The sequence below is a fragment of the Nymphalis io genome, chromosome 20, assembly GCF_905147045.1.
Source record: "Nymphalis io chromosome 20, ilAglIoxx1.1, whole genome shotgun sequence".
Taxonomy (NCBI): Eukaryota; Metazoa; Arthropoda; class Insecta; order Lepidoptera; family Nymphalidae; genus Nymphalis; species Nymphalis io.
Window position 1 is genome coordinate 7741341 of NC_065907.1, and position 21116 is coordinate 7762456.

Here is a 21116-nt window from a genome sequence, read left to right on the forward strand (position 1 = left end):
TTTTTAAAGTGCTATAAGTTAATATGATTTAATGACACAATAAGTTTACATACCTTTTACACAATAACGGTTTAAACAATAACGGTATTCGAAAGTTTCCGTGATTTGATGTGTGCCTCAATAATCTTGGAATGATTTGACATCAATAATAATATCGATTTAATATAAAAAAGTATAACTAGTATATCCAATATATACACAATATCTATAAATTAAATATATTTTAATTTAAACTTAGTTATGTCAACATTTAACTTCAATCATTTACCCGTAGTGGACCGTATCAAATATTATACTATCGTACAGTTATACTTGTTGTTGAGCCGAGGTAGTTATCCAGTCAATTTTCATGTTCTTAATTTGTAATTATAAATCATCTCGTGCTCGGTGATGATGGAAAACATCGCGAAGACATCTGCATGTGTAATTTCGCTAAAACGCCACATGAGTACCTATGTGATGAAATAAGCACCAAACATTCCTGAAAAGGAGAGGTCTGAGCCCAGCAATGGGACACTTAGACATAGGCTGTTTCTTTTTTATACAATCATACTTTGTACTGCTTTCATTTTGAAGATTTGAATTGCTTTATATGAGACTTAGTTGGGTTAGATCCCTTGCTTGGCAGCGTATTGATGGTCTATAAAGTGGGTTTTCATTTACAAAAGGTGACTTAAAATTCTCGGGCGAGTGACACGTCGATTGACAAATTCGTTTAACACCAACATTTATAGAAAATACATGAGTATTTGTTATCTTACGTGACCATAGATGTACGGAATATGAAGAAAGACGATATAAATAGTTTCGAATGCATTTGTAAACGCTTTGCACTTAGCAAGAAATAAAGAAAGAATGATAATTTTATAGCGTAAATATAATCGATTGCTTGTCTTTATGACTTCTTTATATGTTTGTGTTGAAAGTTTTATAAAAAAGCGTTTAAATAAATACATTTATATCGAACTCTGTACTACTGTAAAAAATATTACTATACTTATGCTCAATATAGGATGTAAAATAAAGAAATTGCTAAGTCTACGTATATTTAAATTAGATTTCATTGAAGTACATTAATCCAATGTATTTTTGAATAGAATATGAGAATATATTATTTATATATTTATATGTTACAGTGCTAATGTGTATAGGTGGTGGTGACCATTTACTATTAGATGTTCCCTTTATCATATTATCTATAATATGTGTTCTCTCGTGTTTTCACACAAAGTTATGCTCTCCATTCGTTCACCCTCATAATAGTATGAGCTGGCAAATGCTACATGAACGAAATGTACGCAATCCTATGACAAACTAATATTTTTATTAACTGTAATCAAATGGAAATAAAACAATAATTACCGTGTGAATCATATGCGATATGGCAGAAATCAATGATTTTAAAAGCGATTCCTGCATGAATATTGAAGCAGTCGTCTCAGAGGAGATAAAACACGAGGAGCTAAATTAAAAAGTAAAATGTTTGCATTATAAAAAATAAAAACTACTTAGCATAAGTTATTTAATTTACAACTCGAAAAAAAATGCAATTTGAAAGAATGACTGGCAATTTAATATTATAAACAGTAAAACGAATCAAACCATTATTGTAAATATAAGAGTGAGTGTGTGAGTGGAGTGGTTAGACACGTGAATCTGAATCGTGGGTTCATATCCAGGCAAGCACGAGTGAGTTTTTATTTGTAAATAGTTTGTCTAAAGAGTTCTTTAGACAAACTATTTATACGACACATTACTTTTTTTTATTTTATTTTCATAGGTCTACAAAACAAAATGACAATCAAAAAATTCAAATGATTACATTTCTCTTGATGTAGACACGACATGCGCCTTTGATTAAGTGCAAAAAAAGCGTCTAGTCTGTTACAGCAACAAAGACCTAAGCTTATAAATTAGCTAAACAATTTAAACTATCGAAACAGTTTTTTTAAACTTTTTTTCAGTGAGGCTATAGAACTGTCGGTAAAAATATCATAATAAAATATAAATAAATAATAAATAATATATCATAATAAAAATATCATAAAACGAATACTATTATAAGAGAAACACATGCGGTATGAAGGCGAGTGGCTAAGTACATTTGATCTAGAGGTAGGAAGACAAAAGGTCATACAATATCGCATGCGACTATTTGGACGAGGAATGGAAAACTGTATGCATTGCAGGATATCGGACGACCCAATAAGTCCATGAATTAGCTTGTGTAGAAAGATGATATCACCCTTTTGCCTTCGAGTATAAAGTAAGCTTGCTCTGTAAAAACTCAGTCTCTGTACATACGATTTAAGTTCGAGACATTTATTATCGGTATAAGAAAGATGATATAAAAATCTCTTTTGAACACATTCAAGTTTATTTATGTGAACCTGAAAGCAAGGGCAATACACTGCAAAAGTTTTTTTCTTTCTTCTTAATTATTACTCACCTTTAATTCAAAGAAAAAATATCGTAAGAAAGCCTGCATATCTCAGGTGAGATTTTGCCATATTGATGTGCAATCCGCAATAGAAAAATTTAGTGGAATAGGTGAACCTTCTTCTCATTGGGAGTTCTGGTCTGTGCTCAGCAAGTCGACATTTGAAATCAGTAATGCTCTTCTATAAGAACAAACTCGAAAGTCACTGCAAAAATCGGTCTGAAAGTTATATGCGACATTTACCACAATAATTATAACATTTTAATAATACACGCATCAAAATACTATATCACACACATACATAAGTCGGTTGTCAACATTTCACTGGTGAGTAATGAAGTGAGTTCTTATAGAATAGCAACACAGTTTATTTTATAATTTTCTAATACTAATAACTTTCTTAGTTATATAATAATAAAAAAAGGAATTACAAATGACAAGGCTGAACGATAAAAAGTTTTTGTCATACTTTAATCGGATTATACAATTTTCAACAAATATTCAGAAATATTATAATTAAAGCGTTAATAAGACGGAGCTCAAATGCAAATTAACTAAGTGGTTGGGGATGCGAGCCTTAACAAAATACGGTAATTCGGTTAGTCCATCACAAGTTTATGGAGTTTATAATGGATCCATGTTTATAAAATAAGACGAATTATCATTCTCCCTTTATATATATATTCTTACAGTCTAGCTTTGAAGCTTTTAAAGTTCGTGTAATGAACAAAGACAATACTCTTGCTATGTAATTCGTATTATATTTATGGGTTGTATTACATAAAAGCGCCGCGATGGCGAAGTGGTTACAACTCGTGATTTTTAACTATAATCCCGGCTTCAAATCAAGGCAAGTACCACTGAACTTTCATGTGCTCAACATCACAGCGATGAAGGTAAATATTGTGAGGAAACCTGCATGTGTTGAATGAGAAACTGCCACACGTATATCGACCAATCCACTTTTATATGAGACTTTGTCAATACCTTGTTTTTCTAGTGGAAAGCTTGTACGGTTGCAGCTCATGATGTTTCAAGTTCGAGTCCCTAAGGCAAATAAATATATTTACTTCAAAAAAACTCTCAGTACTAGCATGTAGTTGCCAGTGCTTCTCTACCAGTTTATTTGAAAGTACATGAGGAGTTCCATCTCCTTCTCACTCTCACAGTATGTGTCAGATGGTGGTGGTTAATACACTGGTGGTAGGGCCTTGTGCAAGCCCGTCTGGGTAGGTACCACCCACTCATCAGATATTCTACCGCAAAACAGCAATACTTGATATTGTTGTGTTCCGGTTTGAAGGGTGAGTGAGCCAGTGTAATTACAGGCACAAGGGACATAAAATCTTAGTTCCCAAGGTTGGTGGCGCATTGGCTATAAGCGATGGTTGACATTTCTTACAATGCCAATGTCTAAGGGCGTTTGGTGACCACTTACCATCAGGTGGCCCATATGCTCGTCCACCTTCCTATTCTATAAAAAAAAAAAAAAAAAGATTGCTATATGGGTAACGAGAGTGTGTGTGTAAGAGAGAAAGAGAATTGAGATTGCAGTTATTATTGTTAACTCGCACTTTCGCTTCTTTGTCTATTGGCTGCTTATAAGGCTATATATCCCGAGGTTCTGGGTTCAAATACCGGATCGGGCGAATGAAGTTATTGAGTTTTTCGTCGAAAGTTCTCAATATTGATCCAGTGTCTGAAAGTCAAAAAGTTATTGCGACTGAACTTTATCCGGTCGTGGTTTTGCTGCATCATAAGACATTGTGTTTACGCACAAACTTTTGTACTATAATACGTCCTGCGCCGTTGGCCACCGTGGCCTTATTTAGTTAGAGGGAAATCATCATCATTGTTAACTACTTTTATTCCCCTTTTACGTAATCCTAGTCTTTCTGAAACATACTAAGGGCTATTCGAAATATCTTGGAAATCATCAATTCCTTTGATCAGCTAAGGTCAATCTGAATAGTAAATAACAATAATATTCTTTGTCATAGTACACGAAATAGCAACATACTCTACTGATTGTTTAGAGTGCAAGGAAAGGCCCGTAATCTTGCTGTAAAAGCAAGCACACGTAAAACAATACGTCATCAAATGCGTTCCTGGAATTCACAGCACAATAGAAAATAGATTTTACGACGGAAATGTGACTTATTTATTTATTATTAAAGTACATTATTGATAAATAATTTTCTTTCTCACATATCACGTTTTTGCGAAAATAAAAATTAGTCATATTATGTCTATTTTTAAAATATTTTCGTTAAGATTTGGTATTTAATCTAGCGTAAACTACCACGTTTACACTACATCAAAAATATTTTGTCTCACTCATTTCATCAATTACGCTGACTTATTGTCCTGTTAAAATTGCTGTCTATGTATTTTTTTCTCTCCGAGTATGAAACATTCATGTCCGTTGCTATATTCAAGAAACGATTCGTTTTGCTTACTGGTGGTAGAACTCAAAAGCATCCCCATTAAAAACTATCATAATTTTGGTATGTGTGCCTATGTGACGTAAAAACATTTAGGAATGTTTTTTAATGGATCGATACTCGTAACTCAAAAACGATCGGTTACTGATGTGAAATAAATAAATAAAATATAAAGCTCTTCTTGCTTTAACTTCAGTTTACACAATGTAATATTAAATACTGCATGAATTAATTAATAACAATAATTTTCATTTCGAAATAAGCAAATATAATAACAATTCATAATTCATTCCTACTCAAATAGATTTATTTAAAACAAACATTGATAAAGTTTTATTACATTTTGTATTCGGTTCATGGTTAAATATAAAATATTGTATGTAAACTACATTATATTTTCAACGGTTGTCTCTGATGAAAAACATAAAAGGAAAAGGAACTGAAAACGTTTTGTATTATAATTTATAAATTAAAAGGATATGGTACAATTCTGCAAATTAATTCATAAAATATATTCATACAAGAGGGTCGTATTATTTGCTAGCCCTAGGCGCTGTGAACGTTGATGTACAATAATAATTTATTAAATATAGGAACTGGGAGTTACAGTTAACGGCTATTGCTTTTCAATAGTATAAAATAAGTTAGCCGCCTTAAATTTAAGCTTTGCGTAACGAGTAAAAGACGAAAATTGACGATAAAATTATGTGTTGTGTTTCTAACTGTAACGCGCAATATTATTAATTTATGTCTATGAAAATCTTTTTTCTATCTGCAAAATGTAATCGCGCATTGTCCCTTGAACTAAGATAGTCCAGAAACATCTAAATCTTATGTGTTGCTTTTTCATATTTGAACTCGAAGAAGTTTAAATATGAAAAAGCAACACAGAGTTTTCATGAGTATAATCCGTGTTTATAATTCATCTCGCGCTCAGCGGTGAAGGAAAATATAAAGAGGCAACCTACGTGTATCGAATAATAGCCTGCAACAAGTATACTCACGGACCCACACTCTGGTGGCTATAAGACCTTCTGATTTAAAGGAAACGAGACCACATGTCGCCATATAAAAGTTAATATTCACCAATACAAGAAAAACTATATAATATATTTTCCCCGTGTCATCAACTAGAGTTATTCCGCCAAATCAACTCATAACTTTGTAAATTACCTATGTAGAATAAAAATATTACTGAAATGTCAGGATATGTTTTCATTTCCGACATACTCGTAGTTCGTAGACTAGTTTAACATAGCGTGAGGTACCAGTACAGTAGGTAATGGTAAAATACATTTATACGGATATATAAAAGAATAGGTAGGAATTCGAATATCGATTCGAAATTTGAAAAATATTTTTTGTATAATTATGTAATTTCATTATTCATTTTGCTGTCGGTAAATTCGAATCGTTTTTGATTTTTTATCATTTTTTTTTATTTCCATCTTAAATGAGTTACTAATTAATGATCTCTTAGGGTTTCACAACGGTTATTTGGTATCAATTCAGTCTTTGACCTTGATTTAATTGATTGTATAATGCGTGAATCGATATGTTAATGTGTATGAGCCAATATCTAAATAATTAATTTTTTCGTCGCGTTTGGACTCTACTACCACTTACCATCAGGTGGAGTAGTCATTTGCCCTCCCGGTAAATGTAAATATATATTTTCAAATTAATTTGACAGTATCAAATTCGATCAGCTTAAAATCAACTTGACGGCGTAATTAGTCATTACTGTTCGTTAGTATCAAGTGTTAGCGTTTGTAGGAATATAGGAGGGTAGTAGTGGGAGGAAGTGTATTTAAAGGAGGGTGGACGGTAGACAGGTCTCTTTTTGCTATCGTGTGTTCGGTCGATTGGTGTCATACTGTGTTATTTTTGTAATCCATTGCGATTAAGTTTGTTAGTGTCGTGTTGCTAAGAGTCATTCGATCGGGGGCGACAGCGAATGAGAGTGTGTCCCGTGTGAATTGTGTCAGTGACATTTTAAAATAAAAACTGTTAATAGATTTGATTGTGTTTTCCTACAATTCATTTGGAAAGTTCGGATTCACCCATTAAATATCTGTTCCTGCTAGTGACTTTCAACATCAGAAGTGGGATGAACGTTCGAGGATACCCACAGTTTAGGTCTGATGTTTGAATCGATCAGGGCAAGTGATTACTGAATTAAATATTTCCCGAAATTATTTAAAAAAAAAAAGAGACAATCCCATGAAATGAAGAGTAAAATCGAATAGCAGGCCATGTCCCGATGGCGGCAAACGGTAGCTTCGTTATGTGACGTATGAGCAGGCCGTGTTCCGATGGTGACAAACGGTAGCTTACCTCGACTATGTGCTGTTAATGAGCAGGCCGTGTCCCGAGGGCGGCAAACGGTAGCTCAAGTTCATTAAGCTTGACACAATGTACGTCCAAATAAGAATGAAGTGATATCTAGTTTATTAGTGTAGTGATTACCAGTGAAGTGCGTTATTAGTGTTTCTGACATTAACGGAATAACTATTGATTAATTAAGTGATTGTATCATTTTAAATGTTTCTTAATGTTTGATCAAAACTTGAAATTATCAACCCACCTATCAAGATTGTTATTTAAATAAATGTGTAAACGTAACTATTTGATAGACTTAGAAATTAACTATATTCTATGATTATCATTTAAATAAATGTGTAAAAATTCAAGTACGGTGTACTAGGTATTTACTGTAATATTTACTTTTAATTTTTATTTTTTTTTATTATATAATTTATTTTTCATTCAATGTAACTCGGGTTTTCTACCTAAATTTATTTAATTAAATATCTTATCTTAGAACTTAATATATAAAATATACATGTACTCTAAAATTTGTCGTATGTGGTCATACTCTAATTCGAATGGCCGAGCATTATTTGGGAATGGGGACATTCCAATAGCAGAATGGCCGACTGTTAGCGTTTGTAGGAATATAGGAGGGTAGTAGTGGGAGGAAGTGTATTTAAAGGAGGGTGGACGGTAGACAGGTCTCTTTTTGCTATCGTGTGTTCGGTCGATTGGTGTCATACTGTGTTATTTTTGTAATCCATTGCGATTAAGTTTGTTAGTGTCGTGTTGCTAAGAGTCATTCGATCGGGGGCGACAGCGAATGAGAGTGTGTCCCGTGTGAATTGTGTCTGTGACATTTTAAAATAAAAACTGTTAATAGATTTGATTGTGTTTTCCTACAATTCATTTGGAAAGTTCGGATCCACCCATTAAATATCTGTTCCTGCTAGTGACTTTCAACACAAGGGTAGTCCAGGAACAGGATACGCGAATACCTCATTTACCAACTCAAAAGTTTAGTGTGTAATGTTTGACTATTGACTATGTGAATATCAATGTATCGAAGTTTTATTTTTCGTATCAAGTGTTAGTGTTTATATTCGATTCTGTACGTATATATTTTTACTGGTGGTAGGGCTTTGTGCAAGCTCGTCTGGGTAGGTACCACCCACTCATCAGATATTCTACCGCAAAACAGCAATTGTATTGTTGTGTTCTGGTTTGAAGGTTGAGTGAGCCAGTGTAATTACAGGCACAAGGGACATAACATCTTAGTTCCCAAGGTTGGTGGCACTTTGGCGATGTAAGCGGTGATTAATACTTCTTACAATGCCAATGTCAATGGGCGTTGGTGACCACTTACCATCAGGTGGCCCAGTTGCTCGTTCGCCTCCTATACAATAAAAAATATATGTGTAATTTGTCATATCTCAAGTCTAAGAAGCTAAATTCATAAGACAATTGACAGTAAATTTATCGGATTAATTCATTATTTAATAATAAAGTAAGCAATTGAGGTCAATAGTACCGGTATTGAAAATAACTGGGTTTAAAGAACCGACAAAAGAATATCTTGCTGAGATCAAAGCAGCAAGAGAGCAAAAAGTAATCTAAATCAGAAAGTTATCGTTTCATCATCATCATCATTTTCAATCAATCACTGTTGAATATAGGCATCTTTCAAGGTATGTCAAATGGTATTTCGTATTCCGCTTACAGTCCCATCACCTTGATCAGGTTAATAGTAGACATGGCTGGATGGCCTTGCACTGCGTTTACTGTCTCCACTTTTAGACTTTAGGTATATGATATCCTAATCATTTATGTATTTGCCCTAATTCTGTTTTATAGGAGTCGAAGTTATATCAAAGTCTTTCTTTTCCATTATTTTCTCTAGCCCTATCTTCAGTTACTGCCTTACAAATTGGGAGGTGGCCCTATATAGTTGCTTCTTTTTCTCGGGCGATCTCCAGCCTTTCAACCAAAAGTATCAAAACAAAGGCCGAAATACGGATAAATACTAAGTTATTTTCAAAAGGAAATTGACATAAAATTCAGTAATCAAACCATTAATTTACGATAAATCATGATCCAAGGTCACGTTAAATTGATGCCAGATTGATCGTCTGATGGCCAGGTGAGGAATAAATAAACATCTGTCAAGCAGAAGTGGGTAGTTGTCACAATATAACTCTCCATGTCACAACATAACCAAATGTTATTATTTTACTTAAATTAGCTTATTTATGTTTAGTAAAAATTAGTGCTCTCAAAATCACATCCTTAATGCTAAAATAATTTTTGCTAATGTATATATTTGTATACTTTTTTAAGCAATGATATAATATTATTATTCAAATCCTAGTATTTTTATCGTAGGTTTTTTTTCGTATGGTTTTATTTGATTGAAGAATTACTTCGTTTTTCCATACATAACTAAATCGTCTTACGACTTCTTACGCTAATGATAATTTATACGAAGGTAGAAATATATATATGTTATTAAAGATATTTCATAAATAATCGGGGCACTGATTGTAATATTAAAACGACACTCAATTCATTATTTTATTTCATAAAAAAAAACATATAATAACATATTTTTATCTGTTTCAGATTATTTAATCAAGAAAAACGGTGACAAAAAGTTGACTATTTGTTGCCAAAACTAAAATAAGAATATAACACTTATTGTTAAAATTTATTTTAAAAATATTTTTCTAACGAAATGTCTCGTTATTTACCGGACTCTCTTATTTATGATCTCAATGATGTAAATAAACGTTTCTAGTCATAAATAGTCTGTTAATTTTTATTAAAAAGAATTATACGTATTGTAGCGTATTTAAATAAACTGTTTCCCGTTATTGTTGAAAAAAAAGTTTTATTATCGGGACCAAGCCAAAAATCCGAATTTAAATATAATGAAGGCAAACCTTCTAAAACCAAAAATAATGTTGCACTTGAAATATACATATGACAAAATAAAACAATAAAATTGTAAGCAACGTAGTTCGAACTTTGAAAAATTACAATGGCATCGCCGTCAACTTCGCCAAAAGCGCCATCGCCACCGCCTCCTGGTCATACGCCAAGCAAAATGGAGAGAAGAATGTCACATTTCAAAGAATACAAGTTCTTCAGAAGTTTCAGCGCCAAGATAGAAAACTGGCCGATGAGAAAAGCTGAGCAGCTATGGAGGAAAATGAGGGAACGAAAAATTGCAGGTAAGTTATTAACAATTTATTACTTATCTTTATTTTAAAATCTTTTTTCTTATTAGTTAAGATATATGAAATAAGCTGTACGAAAAAAAAATATGTCGCCCAACGTGGGGCTCGAACCCACGACCCTGAGATTAAGAGTCTCATGCTCTACCGACTGAGCTAGCCGGGCTGATGATAAATCGAGTAAAATAGTTAACTGCTTGAAATACCACCAAATCCAATCTGTTCTTCTTTCAAATGTAATCGAAATAATGGCAACCTTGAAAATATTATTGTATTAAACAAGATAAAAAACTGCTATAAGAGTTTCTTTAAAAATATTACAAAACATCGAATGTAAAAAAAGTAAAAAAAATGCATAGCGCTTAAAAGCGGTTGAAAGATATTCAATCGTTCAAAAAACAAAACACAACCGACTTTTGAAACGCGATTGGACCTGACATGCAATATAATTGTGTTTTTGTTATTGTATCAAAAGTATTGGCCGTGGTATTGGTGCCAACAACATGGACATTAGATATATTTTAATATAGAATTAGACCACGGTTAAGTTTTTATCATCTAAAGCGAAATTAACGCCTATTTTATGGTTTCCTGGTACAAGATATAAATGAGAAGAAAAAATCATATTATATTGAAACTTAAATATAATAATAATATCCTGGGATATTATTCAATCACGGCCATCTGATTCCAAACTAAGCAGAGCTTGTACTATGGAAACCAGACAACTGATATACTACATATATTACTTTTCTTTTGTAAATACATACTTTTATAGATAATTACACCCTGACTTAGGACAAACAGACATGTTCATGCACGGAAATGAACCCACAACCTTCGGCGTGAAAGGCAAGTATCTACCAACCACGCCGACCGGCCCCTAATGTATAAATAAAAACTAAAGAGAATGCGTTTAGTATAAAAATATTAATATTATTATTTATTTTTTTATTTCGACAAAAAACTGTTAGAGAATCAACAAATGTTAGATTTATCCACTACATTCGGTTTTACGCCAGTTATTAGAATTTATACTTAATTATGGTATTACATAGTAATAATTATGTATTAGAAAATTTATTTTTTAATTAGATTTGATAGATGTAGTACGAAACTGGAATTAATTTTGAATCTTCTGATTATAACTTCGTATATTATGTTATATAATTTTGTTACTATTATTTTCTTTGCCGCCTTTATTAATTTCTACTTAGTCTAAACCTAGAGAATGTCTTCAGGCAAGAATTCTACCTTTCGTTATTGTATTGTAAGCTTGTAGTTCAGATTATGTATTATTTTTTATGTTCGGTTAACTATTATTAATGCTCTGGAAAATAATGTGAGTCGAGATAATGATCTAAGAAACGAATGTGACCGTCACGGGAGGGTCAGATATTAATGAAATTCATAATTAAAAAATTTACAATAAAAGAGTTTCTTTATTAAATAAACATATTTTTATATTATAATTATTGTGACAATATTTTTTTTTTTTTTATAGAATAGGAAGGCGGACGAGCATATGGGCCACCTGATGGTAAGTGGTCACCAACGCTCTTAGACATTGGCATTGTAAGAAATGTCAACCATCGCTTACATATCCAATGCGCCACCAACCTTGGGAACTAAGATTTTATGTCCCTTGTGCCTGTAATTACACTGGCTCACTCACCCTTCAAACCGGAACACAACAATATCAAGTATTGCTGTTTTGCGGTAGAATATCTGATGAGTGGGTGGTACCTACCCAGACGAGCTTGCACAAAGCCCTACCACCAGTAAAACAGCTAAGTAGAAAATAAATAGTTTACGCGCAACATACATATAATGGAGTATATAGGAGTATTGGCATGACGAGTATTGGCAGTCGAGCGTTATGCCGCTTGCCGTCCCGGTATACGTAGGAGGAGTAGTAGTTGACTTTAACCCCAAGACGCGCCAATAGATTTCACATACAAAATCGAAGCGAACCAATGCGACTTAACATAGTCTTTTGTAACCTAAAGCTTACAATAATGAGGCCAATGACCGACGACAACTTCAAATAAAATAATAAAAGATATTTTACTTAATAAAAACAGCAAAGAATCTTTTAAATGTGTATTGCATATAAAATGAATAGGTAAATATGAAAAATGTGATTTCTCATATGCTTAAAAATATTTTAAAAGAAATTTTAAATTATATTCTTTAGAATCTTGCCTCGGTTCTGTCGTCTTTTCCGACTTCGTGTAGTGTCAAATTGTCAGAACCATTTTCAAATATACTGGCGGAAAATTTATGATAACATTTGTACAGTAAAGTTTTAGGATTTTAAGACGCTAGTTTAGTAGTATGTTTTTATTACATATTAAAAAATGTTTACGGGCTTATAAAAATATTTTGCTACTTTATAAGGGTTGCGTTAGTTATTGAGGAACGGCCGACAATATCGGGAATATAATGCGTACGTGTCGTTAGGCGGTGAGGTGTTTTTCCGGAAGTACTCAAAACCCGGAAGGATGAATGTCCTATTCAAACCATGACTTTTTTATACTATCGGTTGTAACTTTATGAGTTTAAAATACCTTCGATTAAAATAAAGTAAAATAATAGTCTTTAAATGTTCCACTGCTATGCAAATGTCTTCTCTCCTTTTTGAAGAGAGAAAATTGTTTAATTATTTTAATAATTATTCTACCCTGATTCAATGCAGGTTAGTTACACATGTGCATGATTTTTATCCGACACGTGTAGGTTTCCTCGCGATGTTTTCCTTCACCATCAATCACGAAATGAATTATAAACATAATAAAGCATATACAAATTTAGTTGCGCTCAGAATCGTCGGATAAGATTAACGTCTTCTAACCACTGTATCATCATGGCACTTCTAAAACTGTATTAAGTATTAATGTATATAATTATACTTATCAGTATGAACAAGAAAGTCGATAAAAACCCTAATATGCACCGTTCGCACAAGCGTTTTTTCAATGTTTAAACACGTGTTTTATTTACCGTTTTGAATAGAGGTTATGACTCGTCCTGTATATTCGCACATGTGTCCGTTTTTTACGCCGAGTGTTTTTTCACGCTCTATTTTTAACCCCGAGTAAAGCGTCGAGTATATGCAAAATAGGAAATATACATAAACCGACTTTTTTCGGACGAACGCTTTTTAAAGCTTTAAATTGCGTACGATGTCGACCGTTGCGTCCAGTATGCGTAGTATTACAGTATCACGTTATATTTTTATAGCTAATGATAGAATATATACAAAGAATTTTACATGATTTTACTATTTTTTTTCTAAAAGTACCACACTTTGGAATTTAAGAAATCGTTTAAATTTAAATTTTAAATTTGACAAACAATGAGGGTGATTTGTCTACTTTCCTTTTTTTTATTAATATCAAATCAAAACAGACATATCCGTACCAGCAATTTTAGTCGAATTTGTAGCGCTACCTACGCTATAGAGCGATGTAATTGCACAAAGTCATTATTTATACGCTTGTTTGAGGAGCGTGGGAATAAAACGATAAAAAACGTCCGATCGCTTTTTACGCAACGTTTATTTTATCTTCCATTCAATCGGTTGCTTATATAATAATCTTATGTATTAATATACCAATATAACCCACAATAGAATAAAGTAAATACATTCTTTGATTTCCATGAATTGCATATAATAAGATATGTATTTGGTAAATAGATTGCTTAGGTACTTCCCAAACCAGAGTGGATGCTTTAAATTAAATTGAATTCTGTAACATGACGATATAGAATTGCTTATAATTAAGAGCCTACTTAAATTAAGAAAGTTTTGATTTTATTTTTATATACCCACTTTATCAGTGAAGTGCAATTCAAATATATATATTTTTATATAAACTATCTACACATCTGAGTATGTACGTGATCTATCTAATAAAAAGTATTCGTTTAGGCAATAAATAATAATTCTTACTTCGAAGTATATTTCCTCTCTAAGAATAATAAATGTTTAAACATAAGCACGAATGTTGTGTATTTGGGACCTCCTTCAAAATTACTTTGATGTATTATGCAGAAAATTCGATGTTATGTACATATGTACCATTTGAGCATCGGCTGAAGTATTCTGTAAACAATTTTATGTATCCAAGTGACAATTGTGACGAAATTCTATATATTACATAGCTCATTGCGGTTGTTATTTGAAATCGAAAAGTGACATTATTTATTTTTATATTTTTAGCAGTTTGGTCATCGTCGTTTGTGGTTACAGATTTTAATTGCCAACGATTGTATTATGAACTATAAAGCTATAATGCTTGTGCCTGCGTTTCGTAAAGCCAGTAGTTTATGAAATTGCAGTTCCAGAAGTCCAGATTTAAATCAGGGGACGGCAAGTAAGTAGTCGTTGAGACTATCGAGGAATTATATAAGTAAGTTTGAAGATGGGATGTTTGCAGTATTACATTTGCATGTCTCGGAGAACACGAAAAGTCCATAAAAATGTTTCTGTACGTTTCATGTTGCCACCCAAACAGCGGTATTGTAGTTTTCTGTATTGAGGGTGAGTGGGCTAGTAAAAATACAGACACAAGGAACATCTTAGTTTCCGAGATTGGAGATACATAGATGATGAAAGGATTGTTAATATTTCTTACAAAACTAATGGCTCACCTACCATCAGACCCATTTGCCAGTCTGCCTGCCTACTTTAAATAAGTAAAAAAAGTCTTGCTAGCTTCGTCATGTCTCATTTGTGCTAAAGTCTTCCATCTTACTGAGGACGAAGTTTCTGTTGTAAAAGTAGCGAAATAAAATGAATTTAAAATAAAATTTAAACTTTTTTAGTCGGCTGGTTGAGAAACGCTTCCCTTCCCATTTTCTAAGTTTCTACGTAAATTATGTATTGTAACTCTACTACCGCATTTTGTTGTATTTTAGTCTTAGAATCTATAATGATAAGTACTAAAATCCTTTGAATGTTTATATTAGTAATAAAGCACACTTGTAACAGTTGTAATAATTCAATAAGTCATATTCACGTTTAATGTATATTAGTTTTTAGTTACGAACTTAAAACTTACTTCAATCGTATGTATTGAGAACGTGTGAATTATTGATTTAATTATTGATTTGTTGAGGGTTATTTTGAGAAATAAAATTTTTGTAGATTTTTTTTTTTATTTTACAATCTACATTATTCATCACTTGAAGTTTAAGTTTTATTGATAAAATATAATGAACTTTTGTATACTTTCTATATACAATAATCTATTTGAACTGTCGCAATTCTGAGACAATATGTTCGATTGCAAAGGCTCCTTCGCTATTCAGAAGAAATGTTTATGAAATCATATAACATAATTTTATACGGCACAGATGTCCTCATAGTTTTTTTCTTCACCACCGAGCGCAAAACAAATTATAAACACAAATTAAGTAAATATATACTTAGACTGAACGTGTGCCATTGGGTTATTTCATCTAAACTAATATTCCACTTATGATTTTATAAATACTATTATATTTCTTGAAGTAACAAAACGCTATAACAGACATAAAGAAATTAAACAAGTCATCTCGAATATGTAACCGCGCAGTAAAATTTACGACCTTTTGGCTTTCTTATTATCACAACGTAGATTAGAGGCAAGGGCTTTAAAGACAGCAATATAACTTCTAGTACACAGATAAAGACAGACATACATGTTTAGCTTATCCAGATTGCTTGTAAAGAAATAATCTCTTGATATATTTGTAATTTTTGCACGCCTTCTTTTTTTTCTCCCGTACCTCTGAGAACAAGAAAAATCGTTCATTCTCCGCTTGAACTTTTTCCAGTTTTATCACATTTGACACGATATCTCTTATTTGATCATCTACTTTAGGTTAGAGCAGAGAGAATACTTCTGTTTGCATAATCTTGTCCATTATAATTTGTCGTGCATAATTTGCTAGTCTCCGTAGAGAGTGGTCACCGTGGCCGTAATCGGCCTGGCAGAGATAATAATTATCAACATATACCATCATTTTAAATAAATTTTAAGAATTTGTTCTAATTCACAATCACAATATTTGTGTATATGTATTATTTATATAACAGGTAGTAAGTATAAAATAGTGGTAGAGCTTTATGCACTGGTGGTAGAGCTTTGCGCAAGCTCGTCTGGGTAGGTACCACGCACTCATCAGATATTCTACCGCAAAACAGCAGTACTTAGTATTGTTATGTTCCAGTTTGAAGGGTGAGTGATCCAGTGTAATTACAGGCACAAGGGACAAAACATCTCTGTTCCCAAGGTTGGTGGCACATTGGTGATGTAAGCGATGGTTGACATTTGGGCGTTGATGACCACTTACCATCAGGTGGCCCATATGCTCGTCCGCCTTCCTATTCTTTTTTTTTTTTTATAGAATAGGAAGGTGGACGAGCATATGGGCCACCTGATTGTAAGTGGTCACCAAACGCCCTTAGACATTGGCATTGTAAGAATTGTCAACCATCGCTTATAGCCAATGCGCCACCAACCTTGGGAACTAAGATTTTATGTCCCTTGTTCCTGTAATTACACTGGCTCACTCACCCATTCATTCTATATAAATATAAATAAAGTATATTCGAAAATATTGAATAAAACGTTACGAGTTGTGCTGAAAAATATATTTAAGTCCTACTGAATACATAATCATATCAATACCCAAACCATCTCCCTACGACATCAGTAAAGACATAGATTTCTAATTCGTTGTAGTAGTTGAGAAAATGAAATTTACGAATAAGAATAGGTGCTATAAATTGTACGGTTTACTCAACATTCACCATTGTTTACTTATGCTTCTTAGCTGAAACGCTTCCAAAATTCTTAATTTAATTGGACGTTATTTGTTGGATTGTCAATAATAAATGAAGACGAATTATTGAAGCGAAGCGTCCTTTGATACGATGGGTGTAAGTATTGAAATTCCTTTGGCAATACAATCGACACTTATCAAACTTTATTTATATTACAAATGTTGGCGTTTTCTTTGTTAATTTTATTTATCTAATTCTGTTTTTTAAATTATTTATTATTTTAAATTAATATTAATTGGAAAGTTTGTGAGGATGGATAGATGGATCTTTATTATAAATGATTGAATGAAATAAATGAAATTGACTTATTATTATTATTCATAAAATATATTTATTTATTCATTTACTATAAATATTATAAAATATACGGCTAAATGCCGTAATATTATTGTTAAGTAACCGACACAAACTAATATAAAATTAAATTAAATAATGTTTTTTTATACAGTAGGAAGGCGGAAGCTATGGGCCACCTGATGGTAAGTGGTCACCAGCGCCCATAGACATTGGCATTGTAAGAAATGTTAACCATCGCTTACATTATCCATTGGTGCCACCAACCTTGGGAACTAAGATGTTATGTCCCTTGTTATTACAGGAGCCAGTGTTATTATTATACAGGCGTAATAATACTGCTCATTCACCCTTCAAAGCGGAACACAACAATACCAAGTACTGCTGTTTTGCGGTAGAATATCTGATGAGTGGATGGTACCTACCCAGACGAGCTAGCACAAAGTCCTACCACCAGTAAGGTGTATTTAATGATACTACACGAAATACGAACTTAATAAAAATTGAAAATAAAGGTTATTCTTTTAAATTCAATAGTAACTGTAAAGACATTATATGTCGCCCATTCTATTATCATATGCATTGATACCGAAAGTCGTACCTACATCTAAATAACTGTCAAAATTATCATTAACGACTCAGCTTCTCCCAGTTAATCTCGAATGTCAATTCAAGGTCAAATTGTTTATTTACCTTTTCTTTAACAATTGGATAATGTTTTAAGTGAAACATGATTGAATAAGGTAATAAATAATTTAACTTTTATATTTCAATATGAATACGTGAATCGATGACGTAAAAATAATTAGTTAGTGATAAAATAAACAGATAAAGAATCCAATAAAAATTTATGTCGAATAAATGTCTATCGTTTGATTTTCATTGCGAAATAATTTCAATCAAATTTATGGTTGAAAACGTAACGTAAACGTAAACTTCGTATTAAAAACTAATGATATCAGTTAACGCTTTACTTTACGCTCAAGCATTTTATAAACAAATTGTTTTATGAAAATAGTTTTGGGTTGAAACGAAAACAAACTTTTAAATTCCTCTGGGTTTTTAATAACTTCCGACATAGGTTTGTATTACGAGTACTTTTAGACACGTTTGATATTAAACTGTTATGTATACGTGGGACTCAGAAATATGGTTTAGATATATAGGCAGATCTTCTTCAAAAATATTTATAAGATTTAATATAAAAGAAAGCGTTAAGGCCAAGTAACCATTATTGCTATGAATCTTATATAGAAAATTAGTATTGGGGTCTCTTCAATCTAATCTATTTGAGATTAATAGACTTCGGCAGTGTTTGGAAGATTACCATAAAAGTCTACTCGTGTTTAATTTTTCATAGAGAAGGTTTTTACACTATCTTCAGTAACTCGCCGTTACATGGCGTTGCACATCGACTTCTATATTGTTTAAACGTTCGCCATTATAATTCGTTTTTACGAGTTTATGCAGGCAGGAAAACTTTTGTTGTTTTCTGTTAGTGCAGTATACAATATTTGGTATATATTATTAATCAAGTTTGACAGTAGCAGCAACCGACCGGTAATGTGCGCAAGTTTTTTTGAAAGATTTTTGTGATTAATTTAATGAATTGATTGTATGGATATATATATTTTCTAATTCGAAACTAAAACATAATATATATTTTAAATTGCGTAGTTTAACAATTTCAAATAGGCTTTGTGGGCTATTTTAAAAAAAGACTTACGTTTCTTATATACCTTGGTATCTTAAAATATTTTAAATTGTCATAGTTTTTTCGTAATTTTAGATAATATACATATCATAGATTAACTAATTTTTATTTATTATTTAACTTTAGTAATTATAATATCAATCAATCTCATAAATGATTGATGAAGCGTACCTAACTACTGACTTTTGTCGGCTTATTTCGCTAAAATCTAGATTCTAGACCGGTGAACAATTAGCTTATCTTATAAACTGATGATACAAAAGTGCTTATAATAATTATAATATTTACTTAGTAGTATTTTGAATTAACTTTTGTTTGTATCCGTGAATGTAGCGGCAAAATTATTGTAATGATGTCGATGTTATAAAAAAAAGTTTTGGGATCTAAAAATATCATCTGTTCAGTGACTCTTTGTTTGAGCAATGTACAATAACTCATACATCAAAATTTATTTCCTCCCTAAATATTATAGAGACATATTACGACACGTATGTTCAGAAACCCCTTCAAAATGACTTATGTTATATTTGTTTACAACATATTAATTTGTTTATTTTGAAGGTTTCTATTTTACACATTATGTAATTCAGAAAGCTTTGGGTATATATAATTTCCGACCAAAACTTGTAAAATTACTTCGATCGTAAATATTATTGACGTTATGGCGACGTGCCAAATTTCAAACTGTATTGCGTCGTTGAGTACCAAACGACCATTCGCTTCAGGGTTTTAATGTTTATTTTATTTATTTATTTGCCATTATTATACATGTTTGCATGCCTGCCTGAAATTTATAGCAATATTACAGACACAATATTGCTATATTTTTTTGTAAGGATTATTTAAAATAAATGAGTTCATTCGCTTTAAACTCGTGCTAATTTTCAAAAGAAAACCGATTATTTACGTAATTATATACAGTTTCTAATGTAACTATGGAAATTATCGCCTGTCCTCGGTAGAATCTTCATTCCGGTATTAAACTTCAATTTAATATAAGTTAATATTAAATAAAGAATATTTAAAATTTCCGTATAATCATTATAATTGTAAATATACTGATCGTAAAGCAGATAAAGTATTTAAAACGCAGTAATGAAATAATTACTCTGTATGAAATTTTGAATTTCTACAAAAAGGCGTAAGCGATAAGTATGTTGTTTTATTCGTCTAGTCCAATGGTATGCGGGCTTTTAATTAAAGTGCCACTACAGACATGCATCTGCTGCAAAGTGCAGGGATGAAACAGGAAAATGTAATGAGTGAGGTGAACAGTCAGTTGGATAAACATAGGGCAGGGTTAAGGACCGATGCTCGCTGTAGGGTGACCATTTATTTTGAAGGACGAGGATTCGCTTTGTAGTTGAATAAAATTCATTTCATTTTGTTAATGCCATATTATAAAAAGAGCCGAGATGGCCCAGCGGTAAGAACGCGTAAATCTTAACCGATGATCGTGGGGTCAAACACGGGCAAGCACCACTGAATTTTCATGTGCTTAATTTGTGGTTATAATTCATCTCGTGATTTACGGTTAAGGAAAACATCGTGAGGAAACCTGCATGTGTATAATTTCAGTGAAATTCTGCCACATGTGTCTTCCACTAAGCCGCAATAAGCTTGGTGGAATAAGCTCCAAACCTTCTACTCAAAAGGGAGAGGAGGCCTTTAGCCCAGCAGTGGGACAATCACAGGCTATACGGATTACGGATATTATAATAATGAATTAGAAGATCGTCATCATTATGAGTATATAAATAAATATACATGTTTTGACTACCTAAATAAAGTACATTCGTTTATTGGATTTTTCTGTGGATAAATCTTAACAGCTCGGGGTATG

General features: G+C 32.2%; 1 protein-coding gene and 1 non-coding gene across 2 annotated transcripts in view; one reads left to right on the forward strand and one right to left on the reverse strand.

Annotated features, from left to right (window-relative positions):
• Positions 1-10374: 10374 nt before the first annotated feature.
• Positions 10375-21116, forward strand: part of LOC126776311 (rho GTPase-activating protein 7) — a 277214-nt gene continuing 266472 nt past the window's right edge. The window contains exon 1 of the mRNA XM_050498733.1: positions 10375-10427. Within this exon, the coding sequence (XP_050354690.1) occupies positions 10376-10427 (52 nt within the window). The 5' untranslated portion in view covers position 10375. The remainder of the gene's footprint in view (positions 10428-21116) is intronic.
• Trnak-cuu (transfer RNA lysine (anticodon CUU)) lies at positions 10524-10596 on the reverse strand. The gene has a single exon. It is a non-coding gene; the product is annotated as a tRNA-Lys (tRNA).